Here is an 18,501-nt window from a genome sequence, read left to right on the forward strand (position 1 = left end):
TCTAAACAGCTATTTCTCAAAGGAAATCATATAAAATGGCCAACAGGTACATGGCAAAAATGCTCACTAATCATAAGGGAAATTTGAGACAAAACCACAGTGATATATCATTTCACTCTAACAAGATTTGGCTATTTTCAAAGACAAAAAAAAAAATAACAAGTGTTGGCAAGGACATGTAGAGAAAAGGGAACCCTGGCATACTTTTTAGTGAGAAGGTAAATGAGTACAGCCATTTTGGAAAACAGTATGCAGTTTCCTCAAAAACACTAAAAATAGAACTACCAAATAATGTACTGCTTATTTACCTATTTAAAAAAAAAAACAAGGGTTGGTGTTTATGGCACTGATGGTTGGGCTACTAACTGAGACACTTGCATCCCAAGTCAGAGTGTCTATGATCAAGTATTACCTCCACTTCTGATCCAGCTTCCTGCTGATACACTTAGGATATAGAAGACAATGGCTCAAGTACTTAGGCCCTGCCACCCTCTCAAATGCTTTTTCTGACTCCTGGCTTCAGCCTGGCCCAGTCCCAGTTGTGGCAGACATTTGGGGAGTTAACCAGTGGATGGAAGGTCTGTGTGTGTGTGTGTGTGTGTGTGTGTATTTCTCTCTCTATGTCTCTCCATCTCTCTTCCTCTCTCTCCTGCTTTCCCACTCTCTTCTCCTCTCTCCCATTCTCTGTTTCACTCTGTTTTCAAATAAATAAATAAATCCATTCAATGAAAAGAATAGCCTCTAAATAAAATACTTGTAGGAAACAAGTAATTCTTGAGTTCTTTTTTCTAAAAAAAATGCAAAAATGATCTACTATGAATTTGCATTAAACTACTGTGAATAAAATTAAATTTTATTGTATTAATTTATCATACTTCAAAGGGAGATCTGCAAGGCCAGTAATGAAGCAAAAGACAACATGGCATAAAGGAAATTGCATTTCAGAGTCATGTAGACCAATCCCATTGTGGCACCCGGTATTTGCCTGTTCTTGAGCAACTAAACAATATTTCTGGGTCTCCAATATCTGTTACATGAGGAGGCTAGATTAAATTACTTATAAAGACAATTCAAGATTAGCGTATCTATGTAGAAAAATAGCATGCAACAAAGAATAGCTAAGGTGGAGTAAGTGGCAGGAAGAACAGATGTGCACTAAACACACACTCAGACATAAAGATTTAAAACTCACTGTTGAGGCCCAGCGTTGTGGCATAGTAGGTTAAGCCTTCACCTGCAGTGCTAGCATCCCATATGCACACCAGTTTGAGTCCCAGCCACTCCACTTCCTATACAGCTCCCTGCTAATGGCCTGGGAAAGTAGTGTAAGGTGACCCAAGTGTTTGGGCCCCTGTACCCACGTGGGAGATCTGGAGGAAGTTCCTGGCTCCAGGGCTTCGGCTCAGTCCATCTCTGGCCTTTGCAGCCATTTGAGGAGTGAACCAGTGGATGAAAGACCTCTCTCTCTGTCTCACCCTTTCTCTGTTTATAACTCTGCCTCTCAAATAAATAAATCTTTATAAAAAGAAAACACAGATATTAAGAAAAAGATTGCTTTTCTTTCCTCAAATACTTCTCCTTTCCTAGGAAAATATGTTTCTGTACAAGGTTTTTCTCACAGCAACTTTGACATCTTTATTCCTCAAGCTATAAATTAATGGGTTTAACATGGGCACCACAATGGTATAGAACAGAGAGGATACTTTCCCTTGGTTAAGAGGCAAAATGGAAGGTGGTTTGAGATACATGAAAGCACCAGAACCAAAGAAGAAAGAAACAGCAATCATGTGGGAGCTGCAGGTGCTGAAGGCTTTGAATCTGCCCTCATTGGAATGAATGTGAAAAATGCTGGAGAGGATGAGGGCATAAGAAATGAAGATAGTGACTAATGGCAGTCCAATGTCAATGGCCACAGTAACAAAGACCACCAGCTCATTCACATAAGAGCTGTCGCAGGAGATCTCAAGGAGAGGAAGGAGATCACACATGAAGTGATTGACAAAGCTGTCATCACAGAAAGTCAGACTCATTATGCTTCCAGTATGGGCAATGGCCCCAGCAAACCCCATTCCATAGACACCCAACAAAAGGAGTAAACACACCTGGGGAGACATAGTGACAGCATACACCAAGGGTTTACAGATGGCGACATAGCGGTCATATGCCATGGCTGACAGGATGAAGGACTCAGAGACGACGAAGAAGCAGAAGAGGAAGAGCTGAGTCATGCACCCAGGATAGGAGATGGTGTTCTTCTCTGAAACAAAGCTCATCAACATTTTTGGGGTGATCGTGGTGGAGAAACAGAAATCTATGAAGGACAAGTTGAAGAGGAAGAAGTACATGGGAGTATGAAGGTTAGAGTTCAGTCCAATCAGGATTACCAAACTCAGGTTTCCCATCACGGTGACCAGGTAGAAACCTAGAAACAGGAAGAAGAGAGGGATCTGGAGCTCTGGCTGATCTGTCAATCCTGCAAGGATAAACTCTGTCACGGAGGAGTTTTTGGTTGCCATTCTCCTCCAGGGAGAGAGAAGGGAGGTCTGGAAGGACAAAAGAAGAGGATCACACACAGAGAAAGAAACATCACTGCTACCTCCCCAGAACCTGTCTCCCATTCTTGAAAAAGTAATGCACAGAGAGAGATTTGAACTTTGATAGGTAAGTTTTTGCTATTTGCTGTGGATAGTAGCAAACTATGAAGTGACTTGAGCACAACAGGAGGCTAAATGTGTCTTCCGGAATGAGGGTTGGTTCTATTGAAGTGAGTGGCACCAAAAGTAAGCCAAATGCCTTTCAAGTCAGTCCCTTGAGTATGTCCTTTCCTCTCCTGTCTCTGCCTCAGTTACTGAAACTTGGACCTCTTTCCCACAACAAGCCCTGACAGCCAGCGCCCACCGTGGCTCTGCTCAGAGCCTCCACCTCTGGGTGATCAAGGAGATGAGGTCATTTATTTCCAAGATCTATTAGCTTAAGTGGCTGTAAGTTTAAGAATATTTTTAAGCCAGCATTCATTTAGTGATTATTGTAAGAAGCTCTAATCTAAGAGCTATAAGGCAAATTCATTACCTCCATTTTACAGATAAAATAACTGAGATTAAGTAACTAACCCTGAGTCCCAAAAGTACTGAGTTGCAACCAGAAAGTGAACTTGGGTGGTCTGACGCTCATGGTTTGTTATAACCACCACCTTACATGGCTGACTGATCAGAGTCAGGCTGTGACTCACCTTGCTTTGTTTAGAGCTATAATGCTATACTCTACTAACTCTTGTCCAAATTGTCGGGGGGAGGAAAACGATCCTTTGAATACAAGATGCTAGCTTTGAACTCTGAGCCCTCTCCTCCCAGAACACATCAAAGGATCAGAGCCTCTAATTCACCTCATTACTCTGCACTGAAGAATTTGAATTCCAGGTACTGATCTGTCCAAAGGCTCCTCCTGCTTCTAGGAAAGAGACAGCACCTTTTCCTGAGTGGTAAGTGATGGGACATCAGAGCTGTATCTTGATTACAAAGCTCAGTGATGTCATTATTAAGGCAGAGACTCCCTCCAGACCATTTCCTCAGAGATTGCTTTCCCTGTGGAAGAAGAAACGTTTGTTTATCCCTTGGAATTGGTTGATTTGGCTTTTAGAGACAATTCTTTCTTCCAACTAACATTTATCCAGTATTATTAGAACAAATTTACTGTGAAAAAATTATTATCCTTGTATTTTCTTGAATATTCAATAATGTACCTGACACAGTGTCCTTAGATTTGACTTCTGGCTGCTAAGACATAAATATAATATATGTTTACTCCTCACAATAATGACATCTATTTCATAGGCAAGTTCCTAAGAGACAATATATTTCAGAGCCCACACTCGTGTGTAGGTCTCTGTGACACCAACTCCCTCAGCTGAACCACTAAATTACACTTTCTCCTGAGGAGAACTACTGAAATTTATTAAGTAGGTCCTTGCCTTCTTGAATGTCACAGGTTTTTGGGAAATAGCAAAACAAATATTCAATGACTTTAATTAAAATCAGTAATTAGAGAAGGAAATAAACAGCTATTGTAATGTAGAATGGGCATTCAATATTCATACATATTTTACTTTATTAGCTGTTTTACTAGTTTCATTAAAAAATAAAAAGACTTATCTGATTCCATTCTCTGTTTTCACAGGAAGTGTAAACATAACAGCAACAAAGAATTATTTTTGACCTATGCCAAGAATAGTCTTTCTCTAAATTACAAGCTACTCATAATTTCCTTTCACTGCCTCTGCCTTCCACCTCCTTTCCTTTGAAGACTTCTTTCAGTTTATCTTCTAGCTGCTTAGTGCTCTCAAACTGAATCCTAGCAGATCAGTTTCCCAGTGCCAAACAATCACCAATCCTGTTCTGCCTTTGGTTTGTTTTTGAAATTTTTTATCCCCACTTCCAAAGTTCCCCTTGACAAAAAAAAAAAAAAAAAAAAAAAAAAAAAAACTTGTCCTCTCTCAATCTCTCAGCACTTAGTTTATCTTTACATCAAACCCACCAACTCGGAATTTTAGACCTGATAAGTTTCAAGATTGCCTCTCACAATGTTTTTCAAACCTGGATGAGTACCACAGTTATCAACAGTATTTATTAAAATAATATCCTGAGCCAGAGTCATCAGGCAAGGGAAATAAATAAAAAGCATAAATCAGAAAGGCGGAAGTCAAATTATCCCTGTTTGCCAATTACTTGATTCAATATATAGAACCAAAGGCTCCACCAAGATACTATTAGCACAAATAATTCATAAAAGTTGCATTATACAAAATCAATAGCATTTTTATATACCAACAATGATCTTGCTGAGAAAGAATTGTAAGAACAATCCCATTCACAATAGCTACAAAGAAAATTAAATACCTTTGGAAAAATGTAACCCAAAATATGAAAGACCTTTACAAAAAATCACACAATACTAATGAAAGAAATAAAAGAAGATGCAACAAATGGAAAGGCCTCCCATGTTCATGGATTGGAAGAATTAATGTTATCAAAATGTCCATACCACTGAAAGCATCTTACAGATTCAAATGCACTCCCCCATCAAAATATCAAAGACATTCTTCAAGGAATCAGGAAAAAAAATCATTAAATTTATATGGAAATACAAAATATCCTGAATAGCCAACTCAACCTTGAATAAAAAAAGCAAAGCCAGAGGCACCATGGTACTAGATTTTAAGGCACACTACAAGTCTGTTATAACCAAAACAGCATGGTTCTGGCATAAAAACAGAAGAAATGTAGACTAATGAAACAGAGTAGAAATCTCAGAAATAAATCCAAGCTTCTACGACCAATTTATCTTTGACAAATGTGCTAAAAATTTCCCTGGAGAAAGGAGAGTCTCTTAAATAAAAAGTGCAATGAAAATTAAATTTCCACAGGCAGAAGTTTTATACAAAACCTTACTTTATACAAATGTCAACCCAAATGAATCAAGGATCTAAATGTAAGACCTGGAACTATGAAACTACTAGAGAAAAACTGAGGGGAAACACTCCAAGACATTTGCAGAAATAAAAACTTTTGGATAAGACCCCAAAAGCACAGATAATACAAGCAAAATATACAAATGAGATTATGTCAAACTAAAAATTTCACAGGAAACAATCAACAGGAGGAAAAGAAAACTAACGGAACAGGAGAAAATATTTGCAAAAGATCTATCTGATAAAGGATTAATATCCAGAATATTAAGAGGCTCAAGGACTTACACCACAACACAACAAACAATAGAGTAAAAAACTATAATGTACAAGAACAAAATTGACATACAGCCCTTGTCTCTACTGTTGAAGAAGAGTGTTTTTATCTTCTTACTATTTGTTGAATTCTTTACTAAATGGAGGGTCAATCTTATGAGTATAAAATAAGCTGAAAGTAGGTCATCATAAAAATGAAGAGAATAAGAAAGGAAGGAGAAAGGAGTGGGGAGGAGGGATGGTAGGGTGGGAAGTATCACTATGCTCCTAAACATGTTATATGAAATACATGAAAATTATACAACTTAAAAATTTTAATAGCATTTTTTTAAAAAGTGGTCAAATATTTGAATAGACATTTTCAAAATAAGAAATACACGTAGTTGTGACAATTTTCACTTTACCCATATTTTGTCACATTCAAATCAGTGATGTCCTGGTAAATGAAAATCATTTATCTAGGCCGGCGCCGTGGCTCAATAGACTAATCCTCTGCCTTGCGGCGCCGGCACACCGGGTTCTAGTCCCGGTCAGGGCACCGGATTCTGTCCCGGTTGCCCCTCTTCCAGGCCAGCTCTCTGCTGTGGCCAGGGAGTGCAGTGGAGGATGGCCCAAGTGCTTGGGCCCTGCACCCGCATGGGAAACCAGGAAAAGCACCTGGCTCCTGCCATCGGATCAGTGCGGTGCGCCGGCCGCGACGGCCATTGGAGGGTGAACCAATGGCAAAGGAAGACCTTTCTCTCTGTCTCTCTCACTGTCCACTCTGCCTGTCAAAAAAAAAAAAAAAAAAAAAGATAGAAGGAGAGAAAATCATTTATCTGAAAAGGAAAAAGATGTACTGAAAACAAAAAGAAATAAAAATGGCCAACAAACACGTAAAAAATGCTCAGTATTACTAGTCACCAGGAAAATTCAAAAAAAAAACACAATGAGGTATCATCTCACTCCAGTTAGAATGACTGTCCTCAAAAAGTTAAAAATAAGGGAAGGATCACTATCACTATGTTCCTAAAGTTCTATTTATGAAATGCATGGTCTGTATACCTTAAATAAAAGGTTTCTGGGGGAAAAATGTTAAAAATAACAAATGCTGATGAGGATGTGAAGAAAAGGCAATCCTATAATACACTGTTGATAGAAATGCAAATTAGTACAGTCATTATGGAAAATAGTATGGAGAAATCACAAAAAGAACTAAAAATAGGTCTACCATATGACCCTTCACAGCTACCCTACTTTTATGCATTGTATTCAAATGAAATGAAATCAGAATATGAAAGAGGTACCTGCACTACTATGTTTATTGCTGCCCAATTCACAGTAGCAACCAAATCAAATCAATGTAGATATGCATCAATGAATGACTGCATAAAAAGGATATTACTAAGCCATTAAAAATGAATAAAATCCTGACATTTACAACAAAATGTATGTAACTGAAGCCTCTTGTGCTAAGTGAAATAAACTAGACACAGAAACATGAATGCCACATGATTTTCTCTCATATGTGGAAGTTATGAAAAATATGTGCATTATTTTATTTATTTTATATAGACATTGATGTTTTGTTCACTGAATTATATATACCCCTTACGTAACAGCATACCCTTCTTTAGTCACGTCATGACTATATCATGAATCTTATATTATATGATACAAATGTATCAATTCCTGCTTTCAAGAAAAAACAGTATGCACACATGGATATATATATATATTTACATATGAATTCAATATGAAAAAAATGCTAAAAATTATTACGTTTATGTTTTCTCATTAAATCCTTTATACTTTCTGAAATATTTTTAAATAAAAATTAAGAGGAAACACAAATTTAAAAATCAGGGTCATTAAAATGGTACTGAAAAAGTATTCATTTAAAGCAAAAGAAGGTAGTGAAGCAATAACAGAGGAATCTCTTTAGATAGGATAAAAATGAAAATAAATAGCAAAAGACAGGTATAAATTCAATTTTATTGATAATATGAATGAACTAAACATTCGCCTGAAATGGCAAAGATTATCAGACTGCATAAAGAGGCAAGATCCATCTGATAAAGAATGTTCATTCAGAATATATGATCTCTTAAAGCAAGAAGACATATAACCTAATTTTAAAAAAGGGAGCAAAATATTTGAGTAGAGATTTGTCTGAAAAATATACACAAATGGACAGCAAGCACAGGACATAGTCAACATCATTAGTCACTACAGGAATGAAAATTAAATCCATAATATTTAGTTTGGCTGAAATTATCTTGGATGTGATTGATGTAAAATACTACTTTAAATTGCCTAGAATTATCAGGAGCAAAATAGCACTCTACAAAATATTTAACAGATGTGGAGAAATTGTACCCTTCACAAATTGCTCACTAGAAAATAGATTTTTACAGTCACTTTGGAAAAAACAAAAACATTCTGGGCCATTCCCAGACCTTCTAAATCAGAATTTCTATGGGTATTTATATGGTAACTGTATTTTTTAAATCTTCATAAAGTATTTCCAAAGCCAGGAACTTATAGATCCACAGAGCTAATATTTATCCTCATTTTACAGAAAAAGACACAAAGAAGTTTTAAAGAATTTTATACACAATGATTATAAAGCAACTGAAAGTACAAAGGACATACAATAGAAAACACATACACACACACACACCTTTGAAAAAGAAAAAACACTACACACACATCACAAAATCTAAAATTCAAGATTGATAATACTAAATGTTTGTAAGAATGTGGGACAAATAAAATTCTCTCATATTGCTAGTAGAAATGTAAAATGAGGGGCCAATACTGTGGTGTAGTGGGTAAAGCTGCCACCTGCAGCGCTGGCATCCCATATGGACACCGGTTCAAGACTGGCTACTCCACTTCCAATCCAGCTCTCTGCTATGGCCTGGGAAAGCAATGGAAGATGGCCCAAATCCTTGGGCCCCTGAACCCACGTGGGAGACCTGGAAGAAGCTCCTGGCCGCTGGCTTAAGATCAGCGCAGCTCCAGGCATTGTGGCCAACTGGAGAGTGAACCAGCGGATGAAAGACCTCTCTCTCTCTCGCTCTCTGTCTCTCTCTCTCTCTCTTTCTCTCCTTCTCTATGTAACTCTGACTTTTAAATAACAAAAAAGAAATGTAAAATTGTACCATGACTTATAAAGCTGACAGTATTTAGTAAAACAAAATATGTACCTAGTCTGTGAGCCAGCAACATCTAATCTAGGTATAGACCTCAAAAAATAAATATATAGGTCCACAAAAAATCTCCAAGAATTCAAACATTAATAGCACTTTGGTCACAAGAACCCAAAAATGAAAACAGCCAAAATTGGAAATTCTTCAACAAAAGAATAAATAAGTCATTCCATTCATCCTATGGGATACAACTCATGAATTTAAAAAAAGAGAGAGAGAACAGACTATTGATACATGCAGCAACAAAAGTTCAAAAAGAAAACAAATATGAAGAGTCTAGAAAAGCTCACCAGGGACACTCTAAGAAAAATCTAGAAAGATGGACATGAGGACAAATTTTTAAGCAATGAATAGCCTCAAAGAGCCTTTGAATAACATGGTGACATTCATTGATTCATTCAACATATATTGAGGACTATGTGTCAGACATTGCTCTAGGGGATGCAGATAAAGCACAAAGTAAAAGAAGGCCATTTGCTTTTATTGAGATTTTATTCTTTTTTTAATGGTGTTTTCTCTTTTTTAAAAAAAAGATTTATTTATTTGAAAGTCAGAGTCACACAGAGAGAGGAGAAGCAGAGAGAGAGAGGTCCTCCATCCAGTGGTTTCACTCCCCAGATGGCCGCAATGGCCGGAGATAGCAGAGAGCTAGATCAGAAGTGGAGAAGCCAGGACTAGAACCAGCGCCCAAATGGGATGCCAGCACTTCAAGCCAGGGCTTTAACCCACTGCGCCACAGCACTGACCCCTCAGTCTGTGTTTTCATCCATATTATCCAGCATCCTTCTGTTATCTCTTCATACTAACATTGCAAGCCTGTTGTAATCACTATTCTAAGTTCAAAGAAACTGTTTTTTAATCTCCATATATGAGAGAACTATAGTATTTGTCTTTATTTCACTCGAGATAATGATCTCCACTTCCAGCTACTTAATTGCAGACGTTGGGATTTCATTCTTTTTATGGCTGAATACTATTCCACTGTGCATATATATCACATAGTCTTCATCCATTCAACTGTCAATTTGGCTTTATTTTAATTGGGTTGATTTTTATTAGTTAGTTGTGAGAGGTCATTATATATTTGGAATAAAAGTCTATTGATAAATATACATTGAATATATTATCTCAATCTGTGTCTTACTTTTTCATTTCACTTTTTTTTAGATTTATTTTATTTATTTGAAGTCAGAGTTGCACAGAGAGAGGAGAGGCAGAGAGAGAGAGAGAGGTCTTCCATCCGCTGGTTCACTCCCTAGTTGGCTACAACGGACAGAGCTGCGCCGATCCGAAGCCAGGAGCTTCTTCCGGGTCTCCCACGCAGGTGCAGGGGCACAAGGACTTAGACCATCTTCTACTGTTTCCCAGGCCATAGCAGAGAGCTGGATCAACAGAGCAGCAGTTGGGACTAGAACCAGCACCCACATGGAATGCCAGCACTCCAGGTCAGGGCTTTAACCCGCTGCACCACAGCGCCAACCTCAACTTCTTCATTTTTTAATGGTATATTTCAAAGAGTAGTTTCATTTTTAAATGCAATTATTGCTTTTTCTTTTATGGTTAGTATTTTCTCAAGCCAAACATCTCTTCATTTGCACCAAGATCATGAATATTTTCTACTTTCTCTTTGAGAAGTTTTCACAGTTTATTTTTTGCTGTTATGTTTTATAAAGTTCATTTTTATACATTTTGAGTATGAAAAGTATCTAAATATATACAAATACAGAGAACAATGTACTAAACTCCCATGTGCAAACACAGATCCAACAATAATCAATATTTTCTTCATTTTGTATATTCTACATCTTTTCCAAAAGATTTTTGATGTTTTAGCTAATATTTCTATCATTGATCTGATACCAAGCTCATTTAGCACATTTTTTATTTCATATATTGCAGTTTTCATTTATAGAAATACTAAATTTTTATATCTTTCATTTTTCTTTGCATTGTTTTCATATTTTATCTGAAATGCCTTTGAGACCTCTAAATATTTTAAAACAGTTTTTTCTTAATAGCAACAGATCTGTTATTTCTGTTTCTCCTGTATTTAGGATATACTTTCCCTTTTATTTAAGTGTTTTGTGATTTTTGATAGAATGCTGGACTAGAATGCTGATAGAATTTTTGATAGAATGCTGGATTTTAAAATTTTGAAATGTTAGAGATAGTCAGTTAAAAAACTTAAAACACCTTGATATTTCCAAGGTTTACTTTAACATTTGTTAAGAAATACCAAGTGTAGTTTTCATTCTAGGAGTAAGTTGGGTCTTATACTGAGACATGAACCTTCTAGACTCATTGAGGCATGCTGTAGGTGTTCATAGAAATCTCCCCACTGGATTGAAACATAAGCATCTCACAGTACTGTGAAAGCTGTGATAATTAAACATGCAATTTGAAGTTTCTATTTGTTCTTTGCCCAGCATTATGGAGATTTATCCTATTCATGCAAAGCTTAGACAAAGACATGGAACACTCATACAAATTTCTAAAGCTCTTTTTCTGCGTTTCTTCAATATGTTTCTCCATATGTTCCAGAGCCTTCAGTATCACAAAACTCTGGTCTTCATCATCTCAATGTAGCAAAAATATTGTGGTTTGTATTCCCTTTCCTTGGGCCACAATACAGACATTATGTGTAGACAAAATATCTGGACAAATACAAGATGAGTTTCATTTGTTCCTTTCACCAACACTTTTGTTCAATGTCTAAAAGATCTTGTTTTGTTTATTTTGCCAAGATTAATACTTTTTGTTGGGATTACCAGTCCATTATCATTTTTCTAATGTGGCCAAAACTAAGAAATCATAACTCTTTAATTTCAGTGGATTTTTGTGGATTTCCAAGGTCTATAAGACAGAAGGAAAAACCAAAAAGAATATATTCACAAGAAAATATATCTTTAATATTGCAAGTATTCAATAAATACCAGTCATTAATATTGTGAATATTCCTTTTCCAAAAATACATCATACTCAAAATACAAAAAAAATTCATTATTATTCCTCTTGAAAACTTCTTCCAACTGTCAAAAGAATGTATTCTTTTCACAGATACACCAACAAATACATCCTACTTATGGATACATTCCTCAAAAGACCACTCTTCCTCCTCCTCTTAATATAAATGATGACAGAATGTGGATATTTTAGAGTATTTTAAGAAGATACAGTCCCAGTTTTTTTAGCTTTCCTGTCTGCTCTCATTAAAAATCCAGAACATCTAGGGAGTAACACAATCTATGACATTTATAACAATAGGTGAAATACTTGTACCTCTCACTCCAAACACACGCAAATGGGAACAAATCATCAAACGCTAAAAATATGCCCAACATCAGTATCTATACATGATTAACAGAATGATGCACAGGACAGCTGGTAAACCTGAAAAACCCAAACTGACTAACAGGTATTCCATGTAAATACCAACAGGTCAATTTGGGAGCAGAACTTAAAACTGGAGTTTTATATGCTATACTTGTAGATAAATTTAGATGGTAAGATCTGAAGGGGCTGCAGCTGTGTGGGCACTATGAACTCTCAAAATAAACCAACCAACGCTCCCTACAAGAATAAAGTGCTAGGAATAAAATCCAAACTAGATAGAACAGGGAAAGTAGAAAGTAAAAGAATAAAAGACCCAGAGAAAAGCAGAAAGAAGACAAAGCCAGGCAATCGCAGGCAGTAACACTCCATAGAAACAACATTGTTTTACTGATATGAAGTTGGAAAAAAAGCAAATTTGATCTAAAATGAAAAATAGAAAAATAATCAAGCTGAAATTCCATTTAAAATCATTATAAGAAAAAGAAATACATTTCTACAAAATTGTGGAGTAAGCTACAGAGATGCTCAAAAATAACTACTGTAATCTTATTTCAAAGTGAGCTAAAACACCTTATGAGAATGATAAAAGAACAGGCCGGCGCCGTGGCTCACTAGGCTAATCCTCCGCCTTCGGCGTTGGCACTTCGGGTTCTAGTCCCGGTTGGGGCGCCAGATTCTGTCTCGGTTGCTCCTCTTCCAGGCCAGCTCTCTGCTGTGGCCAGGGAGTGCAGTGGAGGATGGCCCAAGTGCTTGGGACCTGCACCCTCATGGGAGACCAGGAGAAGCTCCTGATTCCTAGCTTCAGATCTGTGCGGCGCGCCGGCCGCAGTGGCCATTGTGGGGTGAACCAACGGAATAGGAAGACCTTTCTCTCTGTCTCTCTCTCTCTCTCACTGTCCACTCTGCCTGTCAAAAAAAAAAAAGAACAGAACCATGAATTATTAAAAAATCATAAACTCAATAATGCAACTCAGAAAAGTATTAGAACTAAATAATAATTTCAGAAATTAAGACACAAATAGGAGTAACAAAAGGGAAATAAACTTTATATATTGTACATTAGGAGAATGAATAGTGGAAAAGAGGAAAAAAATAGATCTACTTGACACAAAATAGGAGCCTCAAGAGAGACATCCAAACAAAGGAAAAGGAACAACAAAAACTGTATTTCGAAAAACATTTTCTACTGTTAAAAAGGTGTTTTAGTAATGACATACTAAGAAGAAACACCACATCTAAGAAAATCGTTCAGAATGAACAAAGTTATCCTAGTAAGATTACTAAACTTTGGGGTCGGTGCTGTGTTGCAGTGGGTTGACGCCCTGGCCTGGGGCGCCGGCATCCCATATGGGCGCTGGTTCAATCCTAGCTGTTTCACCTCCTTCACTCCTCTCTGCTTTAGCCTGGGACAGCAGTAGAAGATGGCCCAAGTCCTTGGGCTCCTGCATCCACGTGGGAGACCTAGAGGAAGCTTCTGGCTCCTGGCTTCAGATCGGTGCAGCTCCGGCCGTTGCGGCCAATTGGGGAGTGAATCATTGGATGGAAGCTCGCTCTCTCTCTCTCTCTGCCTCTCCTCTTTCTGTGTGACTCTGACTTTCAAATAAATAAATAAATCTTAAAAAAAAAAAAGATTACTAAATTTAAAAAAAAATTCAAAAAGGAAGGATCCTGTGAGAACAGGGTAGTCCTAAGTTTTCTCAGTCCAATTTTAAAAGACCTAGAAACAATGTCTAATTTAGCAGAGATGAGTCTCTATCACCTAATTTGTACTCTTTTTTTTTTTTTTTTTTGATAGGCAGAGTGGACAGTGAGAAAGAGAGAGACAGAGAGAAAGGTCTTCCTTTGCCATTGGTTCACCCTCCAATGGCCGCCACGGCCAGCGCGCTGCGGCCGGTGCACCGCACTGATCTGAAGCCAGGAGCCAGGTGCTTCTCCTGGTCTCCCATGGGGTGCAGGGCCCAAGAACTTGGGCCATCCTCCACTGCACTCCCGGGCCACAGCAGAGAGCTGGCCTGGAAGAGGGGCAACCGGGACAGAATCCGGTGCCCTGACCGGGACTAGAACCCAGTGTGCCGGTGCCGCAAGGCAGAGGATTAGCCTATTGAGCCACGGCACCGGCCTAATTTGTACTCTTGAAATAGCATTTCCATACTAAAAGAAACCAAATTTTTTGGAGAAATGGTTAATTCCAAATCTGAAGAATGAAATTCAGAATATCCTTTTTGTTGTTGTTGTTGACAGGCAGAGTTAGACAGTGAGAGAGAGACAGAGAGAAAGGTCTTCCTTGCCGTTGGTTCATCCCCCAAATGGCAGCTATGGCCAGCACTGCACCAATCCGAAGCCAGGAGCCAGGTACTTCCTCCTGGTTTCCCACACGGGTGCAGGGCCCAAGCACTTGGGCCATCTTCCACTGCTTTCCCGGGCCACAGCAGCGAGCTGGACTGGAAGAGGAGCAACCGGGACAGACTCCAGCACCCCAACAGGGGCTAGAACCTGGGGTGCCGGTGCCACAGGCGGAGGATTACCCTAATGAGCTGGGGCGCCTGCCCCAGAATATCTTGACATAAGAAATAGCAAGGAAGATATTAGATTCTTTAAGCACTACCCCAAAAAGATTCTAGGGACATACTGAAGCAAATTCCATAGAACAAAGATGGAAAAAATTGATAAACAAAGGGTAATAATAACTTCAATGTGTTGAAACACATAAAGTAAGTTTAAATTGAGTAGTTAGAATGCTACTGATGAAAAATAACTAGGCACTTTTGAAGGGCCTTAAGAAATCAAATAATTGCTATGAAAATTAGAAAATCAAAGTGCTATGTTTTTATTTCAAGTATGGTGGTGATTAGATGGTCCTGTGTAATTCATTAAATTGCATAAAATAAATACACATACAAATGAATAATAAAAAAAAACTTGGAAATCTGAATCAGACCAGTGGATGTTATCAACATCAATATCCTGGATGTCATAATGTACAATTGTTTTTGCAAGATGTTTCCATTGAGATAGCTTCATAAAGGGTATGACATGAGATCTCCCTGAATTGTTTCTTAGAACCACATGTGAGGCCGGCGCCGTGGCTCAATAGGCTAATCCTCCACCTTGCGGCGCCGGCACACCGGGTTCTAGTCCCGGTTGGGGCGCCGGATTCTGTCCCGGTTGCCCCTCTTCCAGGCCAGCTCTCTGCTATGGCCAGGGAGTGCAGTGGAGGATGGCCCAGGTGCTTGGGCCCTGCACCCCATGGGAGACCAGGAAAAGCACCTGGATCCTGGCTCCTGCCATCGGATCAGTGCGGTGCGCCGGCTGCAGCGGCGGCCATTGGAGGGTGAACCAACGGCAAAGGAAGACCTTTCTCTCTGTCTCTCTCTCACTGTCCACTCTGCCTGTCAAAAAAAAAAAAAAAAAAAAAAAAAAAAAAAAAAAAAACCACATGTGAATCTACAATATCTTCAAAGTTTAATGAAAAAAGTCTCATTAGCAATATATTCAAACATGATATGATAGAGAATACATATATAAATAGGAAAGTTCTTATGAACAAAATTCCTTTATTAGTGAGCATGTATGAATAGTCTTACTTTCTCATTCTTTCAACCTGTGCACTGATAGTATACAGTTGACAATTCAATATTCTTTACAGATTTAATACTGCTTTAATAAAATTATAGCTTTTGTAAAGTTATTGGATTTGTTTTTGCACACACTGATTAATCACTGATGATAAGTAACAAACATAGAGGTAGTAACTGATGATGATGGTGATATGATAATAATGGGCATGATGATGATGAAGATGGTATTGTTGGTGATACAATATTTCAATACTTATGTATTACTCCAAGTTTCCCTAGCAGCAAACTGATTGTGCCAATAAGAGGAAAATTAATACATCTGGGAGGAAAAAAATGATTCACAGGATGGATGTAGACCAAGATTCTAATTGGTCCTTAATGTGGATCTCTGCCTCTGGAGTGACTACATCCCAGGAGATGTTCTGCCCTGATAAAGATAAACAAATACCCACCCTCACTATCTTGGAGAGCCATTTTTTCATGGCTTTCATATCTCTTTGAGTAGATTTTCCATGAGATGTAAGTCTACCTGCTTTTGTTATTTCCTGATTGTTGAAGCCAAGGCATCCCCTACAGCTTCCAAGACAAAGTGTTCAAGATTCCCTCAGCTCAGGTATTTAATTATGGATTAAAAGCAATAGTATGAGAAAGATACTTCTTTCAGGAACTCTTGTTTGTAATGCAGGCTATTTGCCACGTTTATTGCTTTTACTTTTATCACTAGGTGCTTTTTTCTCTCTGTGCTGTTGTCTTATTGTCAGAAATTCTGAGCTTACAATGGCTTGTTAAGACAGGAGTTAGTAATTGTAGTAACTTCCTGTTTTCCTATTTTATGTTAATAGATTACAGATGTGAAACATTAAGTCAATGTTGTCTAGGATTCTCCTCTAACAGCAGTGTTTGCATTTGCACTACAAGATGGATGCTCTATGATTCTTACCAAGTTTAGAGGCAGAAATTGGGTAAGGAGATGTGTAACATTCTTTTAATCTATTGTTATCTAAAAAAAAATTTTCTCCTTTGTGATAAAGGCAAACAATCAAGATATCTTAACTATATTTAATGCTGCTAATTGTAAATCTAAATACCTCACAATTGATAATTTACCTATAAAGCTTATAATGCAATGAGGATTTTCTTGTACTAATGCTAAATCCTAGGGATTTTAAAGACTCATTCTGACAGCTGAGAAAAATAAATATTACAGTTAGTACCAGTTAGCATTATTATAGGAATCAAACTAGATATGTATTTTATAGTGTTGTTTAAAATGGAAGTTTAACCACACATGCAAATATATATAGGCATAGAAAAACTACAGATATTTACCACCAATGTCCAGTTCCATGTATCAGGAAATTTTTTTTAGTTTTGCTTATTTGTATTTCTAAGTTACTATAATTCAGGGATATTTATTTACAATTGCAAACAGTGCAGCTGAAATTAGCAATAAGATCTATCCTCCATCTAGAATACTTTAATAAATTTAGTCTACCAAATAACCTAAAAATGCAACACAAAAAAAGGGTACAACTGAAAATCCTAGTTTAGTAGAAACAAACAGACTGGTGGTCAGAAGTCCTAGGTTTTAGGTCCAATTCTGCCTGTTATTAGCTGGGTTACCTTGGGTAACTTATTTCAATGTTAGGGCTTCAATAGCCTACAAAACAAAAAAAAATGAATAACAGCAATCCTCCTCTTTCATATGCTATGCACATACTAAGATATCAAGTGTAAAATGTGTTTCAATCACACATCGCTTAGAGCTGTGGGTGTACAGATTTGTAAGGCTACATGTCTGAGGCAAAGAAAGCAATTCACGACAAAGAGAGACAAGAGGTAAATTTGCATGCACAGTACCAGCAGTCAGGTAAGTCGATTAGTGTTTGACACATCAGTTTTCCCAGTATGAAAGTGAGAATAAAATTCCTGCTCTAAAACACTCTTATCTCCATTCCTAAAACTTTTGAGATGTAATGAGATTGACCTTCAAAGAAAGTATAGAACCATGAACATTATACAAAATTTAGGAATTATGGAAGGAATTTAAGTTTTTTAGCTTAACAAATTCATCCAACAAATGAGGATATCTGTACATACGGTATCTACCAATGACAATCTATGCTTCCTAGAGACATGTCTGTCATTTGAACACTTTGTCATTGTAGATGCAATAGTGTGATGATTTGATATTATGATCAGAAAATAATAATTATATAAATACCTATAATAAGCAGTGACTAAGAACAATATTGCTATGCCAGTATCCAGGCTGTAACAGAGATCAATTTAATTAGAAATTCTGTAGGTAGAATCCAGGCCAGGATATTTTGCAAATTTTCCAAGTGGTTACAATACACACCCAGTGTTAAGAACCACTGTCTAGGACCTTAAGCCCAGCAAAAAACTAAACACAAATACTGGATTAATAATGATTAATAATGAAAACTCAGTTTTAAGAAATTGAGTGTTTGAAAAAATATTTCAAAATATGTATATCTCATATAACCTTCATATTATCAATTTCTTCATCTTTCAGAAATTGACTTGTCACTTCATGATGCATCTATAACCATCACATATTCCTAACATGGCATCATTGTGAGAAAGAAACTCATATGTTTACAACAAATATTTAGGATTGCAGAAAAAAGGAAAC

At 37.3% G+C, this 18,501-nt stretch overlaps 2 protein-coding genes across 2 annotated transcripts in view; both read right to left on the reverse strand.

The window, feature by feature from the left end:
• Nucleotides 1–18,501, reverse strand: part of LOC100343776 (olfactory receptor 8B12) — a 180,235-nt gene that overhangs the window by 57,717 nt on the left and 104,017 nt on the right. The gene's annotated exons all lie outside the window — the stretch shown is intronic.
• Nucleotides 1,584–2,775, reverse strand: LOC100359103 (olfactory receptor 8B12-like). The gene has a single exon (XM_089314025.1). The coding sequence runs from the start codon at nt 2,616–2,618 to the stop codon at nt 1,584–1,586; it is 1,035 nt and encodes a 344-aa protein (XP_089170151.1). The 5' UTR covers nt 2,619–2,775.

The sequence above is a fragment of the Oryctolagus cuniculus genome, chromosome 1 (genome assembly GCF_051225735.1).
Source record: "Oryctolagus cuniculus isolate XC-2025 breed Fujian yellow rabbit chromosome 1, ASM5122573v1, whole genome shotgun sequence".
NCBI classification, from domain to species: domain Eukaryota; kingdom Metazoa; phylum Chordata; class Mammalia; order Lagomorpha; family Leporidae; genus Oryctolagus; species Oryctolagus cuniculus.